The following is a 22,909-nucleotide window of genomic DNA, read 5'->3' as shown; positions in this document are numbered from 1 at the left end:
AAATGGATCAGAAAGATTTAATGGAGCTGAAAACAGAACCAGATATGTATATTGAAAAGGCTCAGTGTGCCAGGCAATATCAGTGGTAAGAATATTACGCTGAACCCTATTCTGTCAAAAATAACTAAACACATAATTACAAAGATAAAGGGGGAATTTCATACGTTTTCACACACTAGCGAAGAAACAGAATTCTGACTGAACTCAGACATTAGAGTTGTAGAACAAAATGCTCAAAGACAGTGGAACAAAGTCTAAATCAATTTTGAAGATGAGAAGTTGTGATAAAATATATATTGTAGTGCACTATGTTGTTAGTTAATGAAAACAACAGAAGACATTCTGAGATATGCAAAGACTCAGAAAACACACCAACCACGTACTCTTCTTTTAAAATTACTTAAAGATATACTTCAGTCAACAGAAAGATGGATCAAAAAAGGAAGTATGGAGATATCATGGCAAGAAAAGACCAGCGGGGAAACTTAAATAGTAAGAACAGAAAACATTAATATTGTTCTCATGAATATGGATTATCATAACACAAATTTTTAATTTTTGCTTTTGAATTATGTTATATGATATTTGACATGATTATAATTTATATATAATATAAAAATAGCAAAACAATGACATATAAATAATTGAATAAAATTAAAATAATTAATATAGAGTAAAAGACAGAAAAATTAATAATGATAATGAATATCCATATTATTATACAGTGGATAGACCAGAATTAGGGAGCTGGTGGGTATAAAAGTGACACACCTTGGCTTAAATATGTGACACATTAAAATATTTTATTTTTAGCTATGACATTTGAAGAATAAATTAAAAATACATTTGGAAAACTTGCAGGTAAATAGAAGAATTACTGTTACAATGCTTTCCAGAAAAGAAGATGAAAACAAAGAAAATGTAGACAAAAAATACAAACATATTCAAAAGAGAAAGAATAAAATGATAGAAATAAGACCAACTATAAACAATAAATGCAGTAGATGACTTTTAGAAAAATATAAAAGTGGAACTGATTCAAAAAGCAGTAGAGTGTTTTTCCTATGTTTTCCTCTAAGAGTTTTATAGTGTCTGGTCTTACATTTAGATCTTTAATCCATTTGGCTTTTATTTTTGTGTATGGTGTTAGGGATACATTTCATTCTTTTACATGCAGCTGTCCAGTTTTCCCAGCACCACTTATTGAAGAGGCTGTCTTTTCTCTATTGTATGTTCTTGCCTCCTTTGTCGTAAATTAGGTGACCATACGTGTGTGGGTTTATCTCTGGGCATTCTATCCTGTACCATTGATCTATATTTCTGTTTTTGTGTCAGTACCATACTGTCTTGATTACTGTAGCTTTGTGGTATAGTTTGAAGTTGGGGAGCCTGATTCCTCCAACTCCATTTTTCTTTCTCAAGATTGCTTTGGCTATTTGGGGTCTTTTGTGTTTCCATACAAATTGTAAAATTTTTTGTTCTAATTCTGTGAAGAATGCCATTGGTAGTTTGATAAGGATTGCATTGTATCTGTAGATTGCTTTGGGTAGTATAGTCATTTTAACAATATTGATTCTTCCAATCCAAGAACGTGGTATATTTCTCCACCTGTTATATCATCTTTGATTTCTTTCATCAGTGTTTTATAGTTTTCTGAGTATGAGTCTCTAGTCTCCTTAGGCAGGTTTATTCCTAGGTATTTTATTCTTTTTGTTGCGATGGTAAATGGATCGTTTCCTTAATTTCTGTTCTGAATTTTCGTTGCTGTTGTATAGGAATGCCAGAGATTTCTGTGCATTAATTTTGTATCCTGCAACCTTACCAAATTCATTGATTAGTTCTAGTACTTTTCTGGTGGCATCTTTAGGATTTTCTATGTATTGTATCATGTCATCTGCAAAGAGTGACAGTTTTACTTCTTCGTTTCCAATTTGTATGCCTTTTATTTCTTTTTCTTCTCTGATCGCCATGGCTAGGACTTCCAAAACTATGTTGAATAAGAGTGGTGAGAGTGGACATCCTTGTCTTGTTCCTGATCTTAGTGGAAATGCTTTCAGTTTTTCACCATTGAGTATGATGCTTGCTAACACTCTTTGACATAAACCACAGCAGGGTCTTTTTTGACCCACCTCCTAGAGTGACAGAAATAAAAACAAAAATAAACAAATGGGACTTAATTAAACTTAAAAGTTTTTGCACAGCAAAGGAAACCATAAATAAGACAAAAAGACAACCCTCAGAATGGGAGAAAATACTTGCAAATGAAACAACAGACAGAGGATTAATCTCCAAAGTATACTAACAGCTCATGGAGCTCAATATCAAAAAAACAAACAATCTAATTAAAAAATGGGCAGAAGACCTAAACAGACATTTCACCAAGGAAGACATACAGATGGCCAAGAGGCACATGAAAAGATGCTCAACATCACTAATTATTAGAGAAATGCAAATCAAAACTGCAATGAGGTATCACTTCATACTGGTCAGAATGGCCATAATCAAAAAATCTACAAACAATAAATGCTGGAGAGGGTGTGGTGAAAAGGGGACCCTCCTGCACTGTTGGTGGGAATGTAAATTGATAAAACCACTATGGAAAACAGTATGGAGATTCCTTAAAAAACTGAAAATAGAACTACCATATGACCCAGCAATCCCACTGCTGGGCATATACCCTGAGAAAACCGTAATTCAAAAACAGAGATGTACCACAATGTTCATTGCAGCAGTATTTACAATAGCCAGGACATGGAACCAACCTAAATGTCCATCGACAGATGAATGGATAAAGAAGATGTGGTACATATATACAATGGAATATTACTCAGCCATAAAAGAAATGTAATTGAGTTATTTGTAGTGAGGTGGATGGACCTAGAGTCTGTCATGCAGAGTGAAGTATGTCAGAAAGAGAAAAACAAATACCATATGCTAACACATATATATGGAATCTAAAAAAAAAAAAAATGGTACTGATGAACCTAGTTGCAGGGCAGGAATAAAGATGTAGACATAGAGAATGGACTTGAGGGCATGAGGTGGGAGGGGGAAGCTGGGGCAAAGTGAGAGTAGCATCGACATATATACGCTACCGAATGTAAAACAGTTAGCTAGTGGGAAGCAGCCGCATAGCACAGGGAGATCAGCTCCGTGCTGTGCAATGACCTAGGGGGGTGGGATAGGGAGGGTGGGCAGGAGACGCAAGAGGGAGGGGATGTGGGGACATATGTATGCATATGGCTGATTCAGTTTGGTGTACAACAGAAACTAACACAGTATTGTGAAGCAATTATACTCCAATAAAGGTCTATTTTTAAAAAAAGAGCAGTAGAATATCTGAATAGTCTAATCACCATGGGAAGACAGAGAATGTGGTCAATATTATCTCCCCAAAGTACTCTAGTCTATATCATTTTAAGAGTTGGTTAATTTAAAATGCTGTAAACTATTTCAGAACATATAAAAAGGTATAAAGTTTCATGAGTTATTTTACCAAGCTAGGCTAACTCTAAATCTGACTATGGCAATATATGAAAACTTACAGAACTATTTCATTTATAAATACAAATGCAAAATCCTGAAAAAATACTCTCTGCAATAGTATATTGAATATATAACAGAAAAAAAATAAATTCCACTCAAATTTAGAATTCAGCTTAGTTTTGTTTTCATAGTGGTATGAGTAGAGAAATTCTGAAACTATTATTGTTGTAGTTTAGATTTGGGCAAATGAGTAAACATACTGCTGGAGAAGAGAGACACAGATATTGCCTAGAGGAAAATATGGAAGAAGCCTGTGGTGTTGGATGGGAATTAGAGGGATATAATATTTATAACTCATGGGATTATCAAGGAATGTTCTCTGTCCTGGGATTGGGGGACCTGGCAACATGCACCTCACTTGACTTCTGAATTGCTGTGGACCAGTGACTGCTATGTGCTACCCATTTCCCACTGTTTGAATGCAAGTGTCTGCAGTGGTTATTCTATATCATCATTATATTTGGAAAGTGGGGGAGACTAACTTGTCCGTCAATTCACAGGTCTTTGGTTCCAGAGGAGGTGCACCTGAGGGGACACATCCAATGAACCACATCTAAGGAAACTTATCTCATCTGAACCTGATTTAGATGCTGAGGTCCTGGACTTTGATCCAGTGCTGCAATGAGTGAGACTTCTTGGGGTGGGAGGTGGGCAGTGAGTGTCCTTTGCATGTGGGAAGGATGTGAATGGCTGTGGTCAGAGGGTGGGCTATGGTAGGGTGTTTCTGAAGACGGTGGCAACATTTCTTCCCAAGCAACATTCCCTTTGTAATGTGACTTTGACATTCATCTCATCAAGAGGTACAGCCTATTTCCCCTCCTTTCGAATTTGGCCCAGTGATCTGCTTGGACCGATGGTATGTGGCAGAGGTGATACTGTGCAAGCATGAAAGGGCTTAATCAATAAGATGTGGAGCAAAGATAAGGCATCCACATGGAGCACTGCCTGAATTGCTGACCCACAGAATAGTGAGCCATAAAATGATTGTTCCTTGAAGCCACTAAACTTTGGGGTCATTTGTTACACACCAATAGGTAGCTAATACACTATATCAAAGAGTGCTGGGGTCATTTCAAAACAACTCAAGAACCAACTTGAAGAGATTCTCACTCCCTGAAGATAAGCAATTTGAGCTGCAATAAAGACGTTAACTGCAATGGTCTAGAGCATATTAAATATATTTAAATCCATGAGCTCAAGATACGTTAAAGGAAAAAACCTCCTTGCCTATCTTTAGAGGCTATTAGGAAAACAATTCATTAATCTGAACACTTTAAATAAAGATCCATCATTTATCTTGCATTTCCTATACAAACTGTATTTCAAGCTAACCAAATATTATCGAAGGGAAGCTCTTTGCAGAAGAATTCTGACTAATAAATATAGAATGAATAACAGAATCTAAATATCATCATTTTGGGGACTTCCCTGGTGGTGCAGTGGTTGAGAATCCACCTGCCAATGCAGGGGACATGGGTTCGATCCCTGGTCCAGAAAGATCCCACATGCCGCGGAACAACTAAGTCCGTGTGCCACAACTACCGACCCTGCGACCTAGAGCCTGCGAGCCACAGCTACTGAGCCCATGAGCCACAACTACTGAAACCCACGCACTCTAGTGGCTGCGTGCCGCAACTACTGAGCCCGCACACCTAGATCCTATGCTCCACAACAAGAGAAGCCACCGCAATGAGAAGCCCGCACACCGCAACGAAGAGTAACCCCCGCTTGCAGCAACTAGAGAAAACCCGCGCACAGCAACGAAGACCCAACGCGGCCAAAAAAAAATAATTTTGCAAACCCTAGTGAAATGTGTTTAGGCAATGAGCATCAGTGGCTGCTAAAATCATTAGGGGAAAGGGTGATGTATAACAGATGGGTCAGGCTGGTAACACCTGAACCTGCTGGACGATCTTAACATTACAAATGAATACACAGCTCCCCCTGCGAAGTCTCTTTACTAAAAAGCCAAATCGAAGTACCCCTCCACCCCCCGCCCACCCAAACCTGAATCTAAGCAAGCCTCTAGATCTAACTTCTACTTTACAAAAAACGCCAGGGAGAAAAAAACATGCCATTAAGGGGATGTAGAAAAATCCAGAATATGAAAAATGTTATAGGACAAAGACCCCAGGTTATCCAAAAAGTAGACAGCAAGGAAAAAAGGCAGTGGGGAATTTACAGATTAAAAGAGCCTTAAGAGATAGATTAGCCAAATTCAGTGTGTGGAAGCTGTTTGGATCCCAATTCAAACAACAATTGTAAAAAGATTTATGAGACAATGGGGAGAATATGAACTGTGATGGGGTATTTAATAGTATTAAGCAAATATTTAATCTTTTTGAGGTGCGAAATATAAAAAGAAACAATAAAAGGCGGTGGAGGGTGTGACAATGCTCTGAAGGGTCTGGATTTGAGTCAAGAGGCAGCCAATAACATTCCAGACTCGTTGGCAATCTAAGGAGGGCCAGGGCCACATCATCTGGATCCTGAAGTTGGGATGCCTTAGTTCGTCCAGAACAGGATCAAGGAGGAACCTGGAAGCTGTTCTCGCTGGCTTCCTGAAACATAAGCACTTCTTTGAGGTCCTTTTCAAATTCTGCCTCTAAATCCAGTCCTACCTGACCAAAGTCGGAGGCCTGAAAGAGAAAAAAAGCAAACACAGAGGTCTAAGGACGAAGGATTAGGGCCAGCAAATCACTCGTGCTTTTTTAGGAGCCATGTCCTCCCTTTCCCGAACGCTGTGTTTCCCCCGCCGTCCGGCAGAATAGGTGGGAAGATGCTGCCTGCCGCTCAAATGTTCAAATGCATGAGACTCTGCCTGGCTGTTAACTTAGACCTGACAGGCGATCTTGACCGATGAGCCGATTTTGACGCCTGCAAAGCCTGAGTTTGGTGCAAAACAGAGAAAGATAAAGCTTTTCTTGAAAGCCCACTCTTTGAAGAAAGGTTGACCCTTCTGTTCTCCAAGGCTAAGACTGTGCCAGGCATCAAGGGGCTCCCTGGGTTGACTCTTTCCCCTCCAGCTCCGTGGATGGACACCAGTTTACAGTCTGTGGCTCATGAACATGCCAACTTGTGGAACGCAGGAGAGGAAGGAGGCTGGGTGGAGATAAGAATCTACCCTAGATGTGTCCCGAGAAATACCTGTATAAGTAAGAGTAAAAATCAGGGAAACTCAATAAACTAAAGCTAAGAATGCCTTGGATTGCAAGGTAGCTCAACTCATTGACTCTCCCTACTAATGAAGGGTGGAGGCAACACCAGCTGAAGGCAAATCCGGATGTTCGAGTCCACTGGGAAATTCAAGAGTAAAAATCCAAGCATGAGCATCCTGAATGTTTAATTTATTTCATTTAAATTAATTAATTCATTTATTTCTGTGTTTCTGAGGCACGAAGGACCATGTAAGCATGAACTGCCTTCCCCCTAGTTTGAACAGGGAGGCAGGATGAAATTGACTCCTCGGTGGGAGGAGCGTATCTTTCTGAAACTGAGGATGGATTTTTTTTTTCAGGCACCGTTTACAAGGATCCTTCCCTGTCCTGCTTGCTGTTCTTTCGGACATCCTCCTCTCCACCTCTGGGATTTGGAGGCAGTATCCTTCTACAATCCTTGTCTTTCTGAGCTCTCCCCGGGACAAGACTGGGTAAGCTTCTTGCAAGGCTCTGCTGCGCCAGAAATGAGGGGAAAGCAGAAAGCATGTGAAACGGAGGCAGGAAATGCCCTTTACCTTGTAAAATGTTTTATGGTTGCGAAATATCAGGCGCATGTCCCGTAGAAACCAGGCCACTGTGTACACTTTCTCAGCCAGCCTTTCCTTAACCAGGTCCAACCACATGGCTTCCCTAAAGGGCTCACCATAATCTCGAATCTAGGGGCAAAGCCATCAAAGAGGTGATGTTAGCATAGCCATCATCGCTGAAATAGATCCAACACAAGCCTTTATTTCCAGGGTAATACTGATAATAACATCCGACATCTATGTGCCAGGCATTGTTCTAAGCTTTGCCACTAATTAACATAGGATCTCCACAACAACCCTAAGAGATTGGTACTATAATTACCCGTTTTATTGATGAGAAACCAAGGGATGGAGAAGTTAAGTAACCTACCCAAGATTTCACAGCTAAAAACTGGCAGAGCTACACTGAACCCACAGTTCAAGTCTCCTGAGTCTGTACCCTCAACGCTATGCTCTCTCTAAGAAAGACATTCCCACAGAAGAGAAGGAGAAACTGAGATACAGGGCAGGAGAAGCAACTCGTCTGTGTCCCAGAGCTGGTATGCAGTGGGGTCGAGTTTGAACCCCATTCAACTCTGGCAGCGCCACTCTGGAGTCCGCAGCTAAACTTTCTGTTCCCTGCAAACAGAGGTACCTGCAGGACGCACGCTCCACGTTTCCAGAATGAGTTTAACATCAGAGAGATGCCCAGAGGATGAGAAACATCTAATAGGGCTTACATTACATGGGGTCTCCGTGAAGAAAGAGCTTTGTGGATGACAGTAGGCTTTCAAGAGGAGAAACTCACATTTCTGTAAAGTGCGAAGAGGGATTTAAAGGGAAATGTTATTTGGAGAAAGTGAAGCCAAGCTTTTGCCCAGGTACCACAAACAGGGGCAGCCAAGCACAGCGGACTTCCGACCCTGTTTGCCAATATGCACCATGATGGCGTGGGGTGGGGGTTGAATTCTGTTTGTCCTCCATGTTTGGGCACTGAAGCTGCATCCTCTGAAGTGAGACACTGAAGGCTTCCTTTGGGTGCACTTTCCTGGACCCTTTGCCTCTTTGAGGGGAAAGGGGTAGGCTTGGGGTTCCCATCCGACTCACCAACTGCTCCTCGGGCTGCATCTGCCTTGCCAGGACCCCAGATTCCCCGAGACACTGCTGGCTTCCAGAAGACTCCTTCATCCTGCAGAAGGTGCAACTCCACGCGCTCCTGAGGGGCCGGACATAAGTGAGCGAGGGCAAGGTCCCTGGAAACAGTCACCGTTTTCCTTTCGGGAATGGCTGATGGGCGCGGCCAGGGATGAAGGGGACACCTCCCAAGGGGGGGTCTCCCATCAAGGCAGCGACAAAGGGGTCAGTGTGGTGTCAGGGTAAGTGGTGGGCTCTCCTTCCCCCCTCAGAGCTGCTGGGAGAACAGGGAGCCCTGCCCACCAGCCCCAAGTATTGGAAACTGGGTCTTAAGCCCCTGGGGGACCCAGGCTCCATCAGCCTGTCGAGACCCTGGGGAAATGGGAGAAGCAGGCCACGTTTCCTGTCTTTTCTGAATACTCACAGACAACTGGTGTTTTTCGTCCCTTACCCTCCTTGGACAGGAGTCTGGGTTACGAAACTAGGAAAGGCCATCTCCCGGAGGCAGTGGCAGTCAGGGTGGCTCAGCCACGGACTCAGACACTGATACCAGAGGGAACACAGGCTGCGGCCCCGCTGGGCTGTGCTGGGCCACCCGAGCCCAGGATGCTCTTCCACGTGGAGAGGAGCGACCTGGGCGAAGTGTACGCGCACGAGGCGGACTGCGTCTCACTAACCTCTTGGCCTCTGCAGGTGGGATGTGACAGTCCTCATGAAAGGCCCTTGGACAAGTGTCACAGCAGAGCAGCGGCCCCCCTCTACAGCATACCTCACATTCCCTGGAGTTTTCCTGCTAGAAAGGGAGATAATGCGGGCACCGCTGGGGTCCGAAGGAACCGCGGACACTGACACTGCGGGAATCTGGAACACGGCGTTCGTGTCCCACTAGACGCTTCGGCCTGACCCAGCTGGGCGCGCACTGGGAACGCCCGCAGACCGAGGACCAGCCCGGCCTTGCGATCGCGGAAGAGCAGGCGGCAAGAACTGCCACATCACTGCCTGAACCACAGATCGTCAGAGCTGGAAGGGGCTGGAAGGTCGTTTAAGTCCTTACTGCACCAAGTGTGGACTAAGGACCAGCGGCATCAGCGTTATCTGGGAGCTGGTTAGAATCGCAGACCTACTGAATCGAAATTTGCCTTTTAACAGGATCCCAGGGAGGGTTTGTAAGTACACGAAATTGGAGAAAACACAGCTTTGGGCAACTGTCTCATCTGACAAGCCTTGGAAAGGAGGAATGCTTTTTCTCTGCAGTCAAAGTAAGTTAGTACCTGAGTTAGGTTGGCCCCAAGGCTGCCCGTGCCTGGGTCAGAGCTGTCCTCATCCAATGTGCGCCGTGCCAGGCAAACGTGTTGGCAGCTCAGAGAACAGTCTCTGACGTTATGCTGACACACAGAAAGAAAGATATACAAAGACAGAGAGTTGCTGTGTAAATGTGTTGTTTTGGGGGCCTGAGGAACCATAGGGGTCTTTCCCATGGCCTTTAAATGTAGTAAATTCTCCAAGTGATTTATGTGAGGAACACGGTCTTTACAGATGGATAAATATTCACAGGCAGGAACCCCGGTTCCGCTCCCAGCCCCACAAGACAGACAGTGCTGGGCTCCACGCGCCCAAGGGAACATTTTCTCTGCACTAAAGGTGGGAGTCAGGAAGAGGGGTCCTTCTGCCTTTGCCCGACTGTGATACTGTCCCCACCAGATGGATGGAAGGTGGTCAGGAAATAGACCATCAAGAGCTGGAGCAAAGCCTCGAAGGGCCTGGGAATCAGTTACACCCAAGGAAAGAAACCCTGCCACTACCCTCAACCGTCCATAATACAAATAATGAGGACCTGCGCAAGGGCATAAAGGATGGACATGTTTTGTCCATTTGCAAAACTAGCCACTCAGCCAGAGTGAAAAATCTTCTTGATCTGGGACTCTGTTCACCTCTCTTAACTGGGCGGGGGGCTTCCTGCTCACCCTCTCCACTTACTAGGCCCCAGGGCCTCATAAGGAGGACTCTCCAACCCTGAATGTCAGGGAACCTTTCTGGCCTTCCCATCCTGAACTTGTCAGTCTGCCTTTCTCTGTTCTTGGGGTTGACACTCTACGGCCATTCTTGCCTCTGACTGGACACGTGGCCTGCCCTGGTCCAGAGTACAGATGCCAGTTCCCGGAGAGCCCAGACCGGCCCACTCCTCCTGGCTGAGACATCGGTTGGGTCCAGAGCCTTGAGCACCATTGCTACTCCTCACTCCACCACTCTTGCCGTACTCTGGAGTGAAAGTTTCCAGCACACATGATATGATAAAGAAATGGTAGAGAAAGGACATACAACCCCACAATCACATTCTGTAATAGTTTGACTCCGGTTTTCATGTTTGACTGTTGATGGCTTCAAGCCCAACTTCCCCTCTTGGCACATCTGGGCAAGGTGATGGGAAAGCACATGCCCTCCCTCCCTCGACCACAGTGAGAAGTTCAAGCCAGACACACCCCGCCCCAGCAAGGGAGTCCTCACCTTGCCCCACCAGAATAAAACGTCGGGCTACACCCTCTATTAGCTCAAGCCATTTTCAGATCAGCTTGGGTGGCCTACCTTGCCTCTTCCCAGAAAGACTCTGTATGTGGGTAATAAATCTTTCATTCTCTCTTAGTACATGTGTTGCATCATTGGTTTCACTATCTGAACCCACTTGGGTTAGCAAGCAGGAGTCTGGGTGACCACCCCGCCTGCCCAGGGGTCTTTCTTCTTTTGCTATGGATTGCTAACTGGCTCTGCTCCCTCCTGGCTTATGCTTTGAGCTGTGTGGTTGGCTGCTGGGCCACGGCACTGAGATTGCGGGCATCCACCATGAGGCACCATTCCCTCTTTCCAAGTTTAAGAACAGGCCAAATTGGGCAGTTAAATGCCCACTCTTGCTCTAAATATATAGATCGTGTATTATAAGTTTCTATCCTCGAAGGCCTTGTTTTAATTTATACTGAGTTCTGTTAACTATTTTAACAGAGAGGAAGGTCCATTTTATAAAGCTGATTGTGCCAAAGATTTAATTTTATTTTACTTTATTATTTGTTGGATCAGAGCATCAATGCCCACTACAGGATATTTTAGGGCAATGAGTGTTATGACCTTGGGGCATTTAGGTAAGGCAACAGTTTTGATGGTTAAGGTAAGGTATACCAGTTTGTCCTCTGTTATATGTTTGGTAAATACCCTAAGAGGATAGCGGGTACCTTGTTTAAATTTAGTGGCATACCGTTACTCACAAAGGCGCCCCACCCATGAAGGTCCCTATACCCAATATTATTGCAATTACTGATGCCATCCACTTAGCGAGTGGTAAATGCTTTACTGTCACAGATTTGGCTAATATGTTCTGTTTAGTGCTTATTTCAATAGCATCTCAGCTGCAGCTGGCCTCCACCTTTGCAGGGATACAACACGCCTTTACCTGGCTACCATGGGGTACCTCTACAGCTTTGCCGTCACGCACAGTCTCTGCAGGCAAAATTGTGACTGCATCCGACTTCCCCCGGGAGCACAGGTATGACACCACACTGATGACATCCTTCTCCTTTGACATACTCATTCAGAATATACAACTACTCAGAAAGGAACTCAGGGAAAGGGAAGGGTCATCACCCCACACGCAGTACGAGGCCCTACCAGCTCAGCAAATCTCTGGGCTTTGTTTGGTCAGCTGAGGGCTGCTCTATTCCTGACACTGTCAAGAAACGATAACTGACCCTCTGAATACTCAATCCCACAACAACTGCCCAACATTTTTACCCCTTTTGAGCTCTGAGGGTAACATAGTCCTCATTCACAGGTTTTACTTGTACCCGTTTAAGTTGTTATTTGCAACTCAGCCCACTTTGAATGGGGACTCCTCAACAAAAGGCTCTAGAATTTGTCCAAACCCCCACCCCCAAAAAACAAAAGCAAAAACTATCAGTCCCCCACTACATGCCATTAGGGTAGCAACTTTTGGCTGCATACTGGGCCCTTCTGGAAGTAGAGGCTCTCACAGGCCCTGAGCTGCCCATTTTGCCTTGGGTCAAGGGAGCAGCGCCTGCAGGGCAGCCACAAAACACGTGCTTATAGTATTAGCATCAGATCTCTTGCTGGTACACATAAACAGAGCTAGACACCAGTGGAGACTGGGTATACTGCAGAGTGACAGTGACATGTTAAAAAATGTTGCTGGGGGAAAGGCCTGCACTGGTCCATTCATGATCAGAACTAAACTTTGTTTTCTTTATCTCAACGTGGCTCCTGATGGAGGGACTGAATGGTCAGGTCAAGTGTGCCCCTGGCTCTCATTTGCTGACTTGTAGCATTATGAATAAGAAGGAACTATAATACTGGGGCCATTAAGGATCTGGATTTTAAATATCTTTATTTTGTTTCTGGTTACAAAAGTAATTAATGATCATTATAAAAATTCCACCTGTACATAAATATATCATATGGAATCCCATCCCAGAATAACTGATTCTTTCAGATATTTTTTTAGTCATAGCCTTACATATTCACGTAAGCAATGTCCTTCCATACATGTTCTTCCCAGTTTAAGCTTCCTGAAGCTTTCTTGACCTTAAAACCCTTGGGTGGTTTTCCACTGACTGAAGGATGGGTCTATACCTGCAAACCATCCATTTTTAAAAAGTATTATTCTGTTGATGTATCAGTTTATTTTACAATACTGATGGACATCCGTATTCTTCCCTATTTTTTGCCATGACAAGGAGCCTCCCTAAACATACCAAGATACTTCAAATCAGCATGGAAAAGATGGTTTATACAATAAACAGCTTTGGGGGATCATTGCCTTATAAACATTGAATGAATCCAGCCAAGTGTCAGGCTAACCTCCAGGGCAAGATGGGAGAGGCACCACTGCCTCTGCTGGAGGTTCGTATCTAACGGGACTGGAAGTTGTATTTACAGAAGTAAAGACAGCTGGGGAGGGGCAGCGGGTACAGCCAATGGATGACTGCCATTTTCACCTGGAGGGAGGTTGTGCAGAGACAAAGCTCAGTTCAAACACATTATTCCATTCTGGTGCTACCAGTAATGAGCATGTTGAATTGAGGAATACGTGGAGTTCAATCAGCGATGATCTTCTTATTCTTTCTTATTCTGTTCTTGTCTATTTCAATACCGTATCTACTTTTCAAACTAGGGCACTCTATTTCTGACGTCTTTTGTTAGTAATCATCCAAATATACAGATCTTTTCCTAAAACACACGCTTTTGTCCTAATCTTTACTTTAAAGAGTTATTTGCTTCCCCTTCTTAAAATTAACTTTGAAAATAATGGTGGCATGTACATGTACCAGTGTGCTAAAGCAGTTGTCATGAAGATGCAGTGCTGAAACGGGAAGGTGACTTGAGGCTGGGAAAGTTGAGAACTCCCAGGCAAGCCTTGGGACACAGAAAGTTGGCAACATGACGACTGAGAATGCGGTATAAGTTCACCTGCTATTTACCTCTCTCTTGAGACTTCTTCTTGGAGGACAGAGCAGAAGTCCTTTCTGAAAGAGAGGGTGGGTCAATGAATGGGGTTGTTCTCGAGGTTCTTCTTTGGTAAATATCCAAGTTTCCACTTCCTAATGAAACAAGACAGGTGTCTCTGTCTCCATCTAGTTTCCTTCCAGCCCACCCCCTCTGATACCACCAGGCTAAGCTTCTTGAATCCCTCCTTGCATTTAAAGTTCCCCACCGTTAGCACCAATCTATGTTCCTAAATTTCTCACGCACAATGTTCTTCTATGATCGTTTAGCTTTTTCTCAATCATGCTGTGGAAGCCTAATGGGAATTTCTTCACCCTTCTGTTATTGAAATTCCACTCATCCTTCAAGGAATTAAACTCATCACCTATGTGTCCCGTGTTATTCCAATACCTCCAGCAGCTGTTCTAGGGTCTTTCCTCTGCAAAGCACACTCCTCTTCCAGTTCTTTGATTGTTTCCGTTTTCCTTCGATTTCAAATTCTCTTGGTGTGAACCAAAGTCCCTTCTTGTTCTGAATACACTTCTCTGAGGAGCCTGTAAGGTAAAGACAGCCCATTCCTGGATCCACTTCCGTCCTCTGTGAATTCACCCTAAACCTCCAACCCCCTACTTGTGATGCTCTACCTTTCTGGGTCCAGAGACTCCCTGTGAGGTGGAAGCAGTAGCAGGGGGGTCTGATTCCTCCTCTCTCAGACTGAAGGAAGACCTAAAACCTGCCCTACTGGTGAAGGACTGGGACAGAATTTGCCTTTTATGTGGCAAGGACATGTGTCACAGGGTCCATGGGTGACTTCCATGTGGGACGGGAGTGGCCTGGTCATCAGATGTACCATGACATTGAAAAGGTTGAAAATTCCTTCTTAAAAACCGTTGCTTTTTCTGCAGCCTAGCCTGGAGGACCCATTTCCTGGACAATGACACATGTGGATATTTCCTTCCCTTCTAGTGATTCCTTCATCTAGGGTTTCCAAAGAGCAGAAGATCGAGGAACTCACCTCGTTTCATTTTCTCCTTATATAAAATCCCCTTTGCCTCACCACAGGTCACAGGAAGTTTAGGGGAGTGAAAATCCAGAGTTTCACCTTCAGGTTTTCCTGAAAGTAGAAAAGAACAGATTAGCGTTCCTCAGTCTTCATTCTGTCTCCCTCAGGAATTTTTCATGAATTCTAACTAGTAATGATATGTTACTATTATTACTAATAATAGTAATAATAATAACATGAGTGGCAGTAGGGAGCATCCTCTGGTTAATTTACAGGAAGTCTTCCATTTTGAGAAGCAGATGAGATATGTGAACAGAGGGGTCTCTAAAAAACAAAACTACCCCTGCCAACACTACATCAAATAAAATAATTTAATAAAACATACTGTGCTTCTTCAGTGAATGTGTTTAAATTCACAAATTCATTGACTGTCACCTAAAGTTCCTTTATTCCATAAACATCCTGTTTATCCCTCTGTGCTGATGGGAGTTGCCGACCCAAAATATTTATTTGCATTCACGTAGCTGGAGAAAATTTCTCTCTGATTTTATTGCCTGATTCAAACCAAGATGGGGATGAGTGAGGCAGTTAGCACTGAAGGGATAGTGTAAGTCTTCATCGTTTGATTGTTTCCCTGCTTCTTCCTCTATGAGTAAAAGAAAACCCTGGAGAGCTCTAGGGTTTGCACATTGCCTATGGAGGGATTTGGCAACTCACAGCCCCTGAGTAGGGAGCTGGGGTTCTGATTCAGGAGAAGGAATTGTAAAAGGGTTAACATCAGCAATTCCTGCTTCCCCTCCCCGCAGCCTCGTTGTGGGTGAATTCATTAGAGACAGACCGCAGGAGCTGCTTCTTTTTTTTTGGACTTTTTTTTAAACATCTTTATTGGAGTATAATTGCTTTACAATGGTGTGCTAGTTTCTGCTTTATAACAAAGTGAATCAGTTATACATATACATGTGTTCCCATATCTCTTCGCTCTTGCATCTCCCTTCCTCCCCCCCTCCCTATCCCACCACTTTAGGTGGTCACAAAGCACCAAGCTGATCTCCCTGTGCTATGCAGCTGCTTCCCACTAGCTATCTACCTTAACGTTTGGTAGTGTATATATGTCCATGCCACTCTCTCACTTTGTCCCAGCTTACCCTTTCCCCTCCCCATATCCTCAAGTCCATTCTCTAGTAGGTCTGCATCTTTATCCCCATCTTGCCCGTAGGTTCTTCAATGACCATTTTTTTTTCTTAGATTCCATATACATGTGTTGGCATATGGTATTTGTTTTTCTCTTCTGACTTACTTCACTCTGTATGACAGACTCTAGTTCCATCCACCTCACTACAAATAGCTCAATTTTGTTTCTTTTTATAGCTAATATTCCATTTATATATGTGCCATATCTCCTTTATCCATTCATCTGTTGATGGACACTTAGGCTGTTTCCATGTCCTGGCTATTGTAAATAGAGCTGCAATGAACATTGTGGTACATGACTCTTTTTGAATGATGGTTTTCTCAGGGTATATGCCCAGTAGTGGGATTGCTGGTTGTATGGTAGTTCTACTGTTAGGTTCTTTTTTTTTTTTTTTTTTGCGGTACTCGGGCCTCTCACTGTTGTGGCCTCTCCCATTGCAGAGCACAGGCCCCGGACGTGCAGGCTCTGCAGCCACGGCTCACAGGCCCAGCCGCTCGGTGGCATGTGGGATCTTCCTGGACCGGGGCACGAACCCGTGTCCCCTGCATCGGCAGGCGGACTCTCAACCACTGCGCCACCAGGGAAGCCCCTACTGTTAGTTTTTTAAGGAACCACCATACTGTTCTCCATAGTGGCTGTATCAATCTACATTCCCACCAAAAGTGCAAGAGGGTTCCCTTTTCTCCACACTTACTGTTTGTAGATTTTTTGATGATGGCCATTCTGACTGGTGTGAGATGATACCACATTGCAGTTTTGATTTGCATTTCTCTAATGATTAGTGATGTTGAGCATCCTTTCATGTGTTTGTTGGCAATCTGTATATCTTCTTTGGAGAAATGTCTAGGTCTTCAGCCCATTTTTGGATTGCATTGTTTATTTTTTTGATATTGAGCTGCATGAGCTGCTTGTAAATTTTGGAGATTAATCCTTTGTCAGTTGCTTCATTTGCAAATATTTTCTCCCATTCTGAGGGTTGTCTTTTCATCTTGTTTATGGTTTCCTTTGCTGGGCAAAAGCTTTTAAGTTTCATTAGGTCCCATTTGTTTATTTTTGTTTTTATTTCCATTTCTCTAGGAGGTGGGTCAAAAAGGATCTTGCTGTGATTTATGTCATGGAGTGTTCTGCCTATATTTCCTCTAAGAGTTTGATGGTGTCTGGCCTTACATTTAGGTCTTTAATCCATTTTGAGTTTATTTTTGTGTATGGTGTTAGGGAGTGTTCTAGTTTCATTCTTTTACATGTAGCTGTCCAGTTTTCCTAGCACCACTTATTGAAGCAGCTGTCTTTTCTCCACTGTATATTCTTGCCTCCTTTATCAAAGATAATGTGACCATATGTGTGTGGGTTTATCTCTGGGCTTTCTATCCTGTACCATTGATCTATATTTCTGTTTTTGTGCCGGTACCATACTGTCTTGATTACTGTAGGTTTGTAGTATAGTCTGAAGTCTGGGAGCCTGATTCCTCCAGCTCTGTTTTTCTTTCTCAAGATTGCTTTGGCTATTCAGGGTCTTTTGTGTTTCCACACAAATTGTGAGATTTTTTGTTCTAGTTCTGTGAAAAATGCCAGTGGTAGTTATATAGGGATTGCACTGAATCTGTAGATTGCTTTGGGTAGTAGAGTCATTTTCACAATGTTGATTCTTCCAATCCAAGAACATGGTATATCTCTCCATCTATTTGTATCATCTTTAATTTCTTTCATCAGTGTCTTATCATTTTCTGCATATGGGTCTCTTGTCTCCTTAGGTAGGTTTACTCCTACATATGTTCTTCTTTTTGTTGCAGTGGTAAATGGGAGTGCTTTCTTAATTTCACTTTCAGATTTTTCATCATTAGTGTATAGGAATGCCAGAAATTTCTGTTCATCAGTTTTGTATCCTGCTACTTTACCAAATTCATTGATTAGATCTAGTAGTTTTCTGGTAGCATCTTTAGGATTCTCTATGTATAGTAACATGTCATCTGCAAAAAGTGACAGCTTTATTTCTTCTTTTCCAATTTGGATTCCTTTATTTCTTTTTCTTCTCTTGTTGCTGTGGCTAAAACTCCCAAAACTATGTTGAATAATAGTGGTAAGAGTGGGCAACCTTGTCTTGTTCCTGATCTTAGTGGAAATGGTTTCAGTTTTTCACCATTGTGGACGATGTTGGCTGTGGGTTTGTCATAAATGGCCTTTATTATGTTGAGGTAAGTTCCCTCTATGCCTACTTTCTGGAAGGTTTTTATCCTAAATGGGTGTTGAATTTTGTCGAAAGCTTTCTCTGCATCTATTTACATGATCATATGGTTTTTCTCCTTCAATTTGTTAATATGGTGTATCACATTGATTGATTTGCATATACTGAAGAATCCTTGCATTCCTGGGATAAACCCCACTTGATCATGGTGTATGATCCTTTTAATGTGCTGTCGGATTCTGTTTGCTAGTAGTTTGTTGAGGATTTTGCATCTATGTTCATCAGTGATATTGGCAAAAACCCCCGAAAGTTAGCAGAAGGAAAGAAATCATAAAGATCAGATCAGAAATAAATGAAAAAGAAATGAAGCAAATAATAGCAAAGATCAATAAAACTAAAAGCTGGTTCTTTGAGAAGATAAACAAAATTGATAAACCATTAGGCAGACTTATCAAGAACGAAAGGGAGAAGACTCAAATCAATAGGATTAGAAATGAAAAAGGAGAAGTAACAACTGACACTGCAGAAATACGAAGGATCATGAGAGATTACTACAAGCAACTCTATGCCAATAAAATGGACAACCTGGAAGAAATGGACAAATTCTTAGAAAAGCACAACCTTCCGAGACTGAACAAGGAAGAAATAGAAAATATAAACAGACCAATCACAAGCACTGAAATTGAAACTGTGATTAAAAATCTTCCAACACACAAAAGCCCAGGACCAGACGGCTTCACAGGCGAATTCTATCAAACATTTAGAGAAGAGCTAACACCTACCCTTCTCAAACTCTTCCAAAATATAGCAGAGGGAGGAACACTCCCAAACTCATTGTACGAGGCCACCATCACCCTGATACCAAAAGCAGACAAAGATGTCGCAAAGGAAGGGAGACAGCTTTCCGATGTGGTCCTGATGATACTGCATTTGGCTCCATCTCACCCCTCATCTCAGTAAACAAGCCTCTAAGGATGGAAGCCTGAGGGCGAGGCCTGTGTGGAGCTCTCCTGCATCTATTAGGTCACTTCTAGTAAATGTGAGCAAACGTGGGAAGTCTGCTAGAAGTCAGCAATTAAAGAACAAAGGGCGGGACTTCCCTGGCGGTCCAGTGGTTAAGGCTTGGAGCTTCCAATGCATGGGGCCCAGGTGCGACCCCTGGTGAGGGAACTAAGATCCCACATGCTGCACGGCCGGGGCGGGGGAAGAACAAAGGGAGTTCATAGAGATGAAAAGCCTGGTGGAGGAAATGAAAAGAACAAGGAAAAGCAGAATGGAAAAAAACCTAGTGAGCGATTGGGAAGACTAAGTACAGGGGTTCTTACAGAACATAGAGAAAAGGCACAGGGTGAAACTATGCCTGCAAAGACATGGCCTGGGGAGAAGGCCGGAGCTCTATGATTTGTACACAAGGGGCCTGGCGGGGGATGGAGTGGCTGGAGGAGAAGCGCTAGTTATGGGAATAGTAAAAGCAGCACACACATTCTATTGTTTATTTTCACTACAACCTGTAACAAAAGAAAGGCAATGGCAATGATCCTCATGTTATAGATGGGGGCTCAGGCGCAGATTTGGAGAGAGAATTGCTGGCGGTCACCACACTGTGTGAGACGGAGGTAGCACTGGAATCCGGACGTGCCGGCCCCTAGTCTCGTGCTCTTTCCATGGCATCAGAAACACCGCAACAAGACTCCACATCATATGATGGATAACAGCACAGAGGCATGACGTTAAATCAGAAGTCACAGCCAGGGTGGAGGTGCTAAGGAGACAGGAGAAGCTGGTGCAGATGGAGAGCTCTCAGCCTTTGCCTGGACTATTTGCTTCCTACTTGTGTTTCCTAAAAACACCAGGAGTTTTTTTTAGTGTAAAGGACAAAGGACTTGGGACTAAAACACCTAGGTTGATTTTAGCTCATGCAAGTCTTTTATGCTCTAATTGAATCTGGAAAATGGACCGAAAAATACCTCTTTGAGGATTAAATGGCAAAATGTGGAACAAAGTGCTTTGCCAACTGTAAAGTGCTGTACACACTTATATATTGTTGGCAGGGCCTCTGCATATGGTAGTGTGGGATGTGCACTGAATAAGGATTTCCTCTTTACGGTGGGAGGGTGGGGAGCTCCTAGTCACATCAGAGCTGTAATCCATTTGCACCCTTCCTACGTTCTTCCAGCAGAGGGCAGCAAAGGGCCTGGTCTCAAGAATCAGCTCTGACAGACGTAGGTCAAGTGTATGGTGGAAGGGGCACTTTTTCAATTTCATGAAGTTTACTGTATGCGTCGCTGGAGGCCCTGATATTGGTATTCATACTTGACGAGAAAGAATGAATAATGTATTGATTTGACAGCTATTTAAGCACAAACCGCAAGGCACAGAGGAGACATTGAGCAATGAGCAAGATGGACCCATGTTCTGACCTCATTTGAGTTTCGCTCAGTGAACAGGATGTACACAGACAGTTAATTACACTTGTGATAAAACAGAAACAGACTCACAGTCTTAGAGAACGAACTTATGGTTACCAGGGGGGAAGGGTCCGGGGGAGGGATAGTTTGGGAGTTTGGGATTGACATTAACACGCCACTATATTTAAAATGGATAACCTAGAGACGGTCATACAGAGTGAAGTAAGTCAGAAAGAGAAAAACAAATACTGTATGCTAATACATATATATGGAATCTAAAAAAAAAGGTTCTGAGGAACCTAGGGGCAGGACAGGAATAAAGACACAGACTTAGAGAATGGACCTGAGGACGGGGGGTGGGGAAGGGTAAGCTGGGGTGAAGTGAGAGAGTGGCGTGGACATATATGTACACTACCAAATGTAAAATAGCTAGCTAGTGGGAAGCAGCCACATAGCACGGGGAGAGCAGCTTGGTGCTTTGTGACCACTTAGGGGGGTGGGATAGGGAGGGTGGGAGGGAGACACAAAAAGGAGGACATATGGGGATATATGTATATGTATAGCTGATTCACTTTGTTATAAAGCAGAAACTAACACACCATTGTAAAGCAATTATACTCCAATAAAGATGTTAAAATAAGTAAATAGAAAAACATAAAATGGATAACCAACAAGAACCTACTGTCTAGAACAGGGAACTCTGCTCAATATTATCTAACAACCTAAATGAGAAAAAAATTTGAAAAAGAATAGATACATGTACGTGTATACCTAACTGAATCACTTTGCTGTACAGTAGAAATTAACACAATATTGTAAGCCAACTATACTTCAATAAAATAAATTTTTAAAAAAGAGATCTGATACTATCAGAAACAAATGATGTGACATTTGTGACATCAAGAAAAAATGTGACAAGTGCCACCAAGAAAAAATACCCTGCCTGCTGGGTCAGAGAAGGCTTTGTTCAAGGTGACTCGGAGGCTGTGTAACAAAGGAGGGAGGGTGAGGGGGTTGGCTTTGGGGACGGAGCGTGTGAAGGAGGGAGGAGACATACTGAGCAGGCCCTGAGAAGGATGGAGGGTGAAGCGTTCATGTCAAAGTGACGATGCTCAGAGAAATCAGGCTGCTGGCGACCCTTGGGGCTCTGGGTAGGGATTGGAATATGGGTGTGGATTATGTTCTATTTCTTGACCTGGGTGCTGGGTACGTGTGGCCTTTCCCTTTGTGTTCATTCCTGAAGCTGTGCAGTATATACTTGCATTTTTCCACAAGCACGGTGCATCAGTGCTCCTCAAGGTGCCGGCCTGCGATGAGACAGGAATCTGACCAGAATAGAAATCAATGTGCTGCTGTTTCCACTGGGGCCTTGCTATGAAACCAGTGTGCTCAGAGTCACAGCTGATTTACAAGCTCCTGATTTTTGCAGACCTGCAGTGAGCGGGCTTGTAGATGTCACCAGTCTGTGGACCCCAGATTTGGTAGCACCTGTTATACTTCAGTAATAAGTTAACGGAGGAAAAAGGCCAGTGTGGCTGGCGCCTAAAGAGGGAAGGGAGAGTGACCAGAGATAATGCCCAAGAAGTATGTTATAAAAGCAGAGGGAGGGACGTCCCCGTTGGCACAGTGGATAAGACTCCATGCTCCCAATGCAGGGGGCCCGCGTTCGATCCCTGGTCAGGGAACTAGATCCCACATTCATGCCGCAACTAGTAGTTCTCGTGCCACAACTAAGGAGCCCGCAAGCTGCAACTAAGGAACCTGCCTGCCGTAACTAACACCAAGCGCAACCAAATAAATGAATAAATAAATATTTTAAAAATAGGGCAATTCTTTAAGAAAAAAAAGGAGAGGGAAAATGAATTCAAGGAGCGGAGGAAGAGGGGAAGGAGAAGGAGGGAAAGGAGGACTGTGTCCCCAAGAGACACACCAGAGCACAGGGGGGCAGAAGCAACGGGGTGCTCACCCCCAGAGACCAGGCGTGCAGCCCTGACCAGCACAGCAGGCCAGGGCCCTGGGGAGCCTGAGGGCGAGGCCCTGCCTCTCACTTACTTACTCTTTATGCGAATATTTCTGTGACAACTTGTTGTTGCACTTGAACAGACATCTTTTATCCTTTCCTTTTCTAAAAAGAAAACAATTAATAGTCATTTATAACTGGAAACATAGATTTACGTGCTTTATACGTCACTATCTCAAAGTAATTTTTTCTGTCTTTCTACCAGTTTGGAGAGCA

At 43.4% G+C, this 22,909-nt stretch overlaps 1 protein-coding gene across 10 annotated transcripts in view; it reads right to left on the bottom strand.

Moving 5' to 3' along the window:
- Positions 1 to 5,814: 5,814 nt before the first annotated feature.
- SP110 (SP110 nuclear body protein) overlaps positions 5,815 to 22,909 on the bottom strand; it is a 40,479-nt gene continuing 23,384 nt past the window's right edge. The window contains exons 13-22 of one of the 10 annotated variants that reach the window (XR_003793970.1): positions 22,730 to 22,798; positions 14,904 to 15,002; positions 14,300 to 14,442; positions 13,885 to 14,004; positions 9,676 to 9,789; positions 9,082 to 9,197; positions 8,378 to 8,486; positions 8,079 to 8,082; positions 7,280 to 7,420; positions 5,815 to 6,185 (exon numbers count right to left, since the gene is read on the bottom strand). Coding sequence is in view for 9 of the 10 variants with exons in the window: in XM_029225453.1 (XP_029081286.1) it covers positions 6,072 to 6,185; positions 7,280 to 7,420; positions 8,011 to 8,082; positions 8,378 to 8,486; positions 9,082 to 9,197; positions 9,676 to 9,789; positions 13,885 to 14,004; positions 14,300 to 14,442; positions 14,904 to 15,002; positions 22,730 to 22,798 (1,097 nt within the window). In the remaining variant the exon portion in view is untranslated. Of the gene's footprint in view, positions 6,186 to 7,279; positions 7,421 to 8,010; positions 8,083 to 8,377; positions 8,487 to 8,925; positions 8,948 to 9,081; positions 9,198 to 9,675; positions 9,790 to 13,884; positions 14,005 to 14,299; positions 14,443 to 14,903; positions 15,003 to 22,729; positions 22,799 to 22,909 lie in introns of those variants that run through there. The other 9 variants (XM_029225453.1, XM_029225454.1, XM_029225457.1 and 6 more) reach the window with 9 other exon arrangements.

This window comes from Monodon monoceros, unplaced genomic scaffold (assembly GCF_005190385.1).
Source record: "Monodon monoceros isolate NGI ecotype Baffin Bay Population unplaced genomic scaffold, NGI_Narwhal_1 Super_Scaffold_16, whole genome shotgun sequence".
NCBI lineage: Eukaryota > Metazoa > Chordata > Mammalia > Artiodactyla > Monodontidae > Monodon > Monodon monoceros.
The sequence above is the reverse complement of the archived record's forward strand: the minus strand, read 5'-3'. Positions and strand labels throughout refer to the sequence as shown.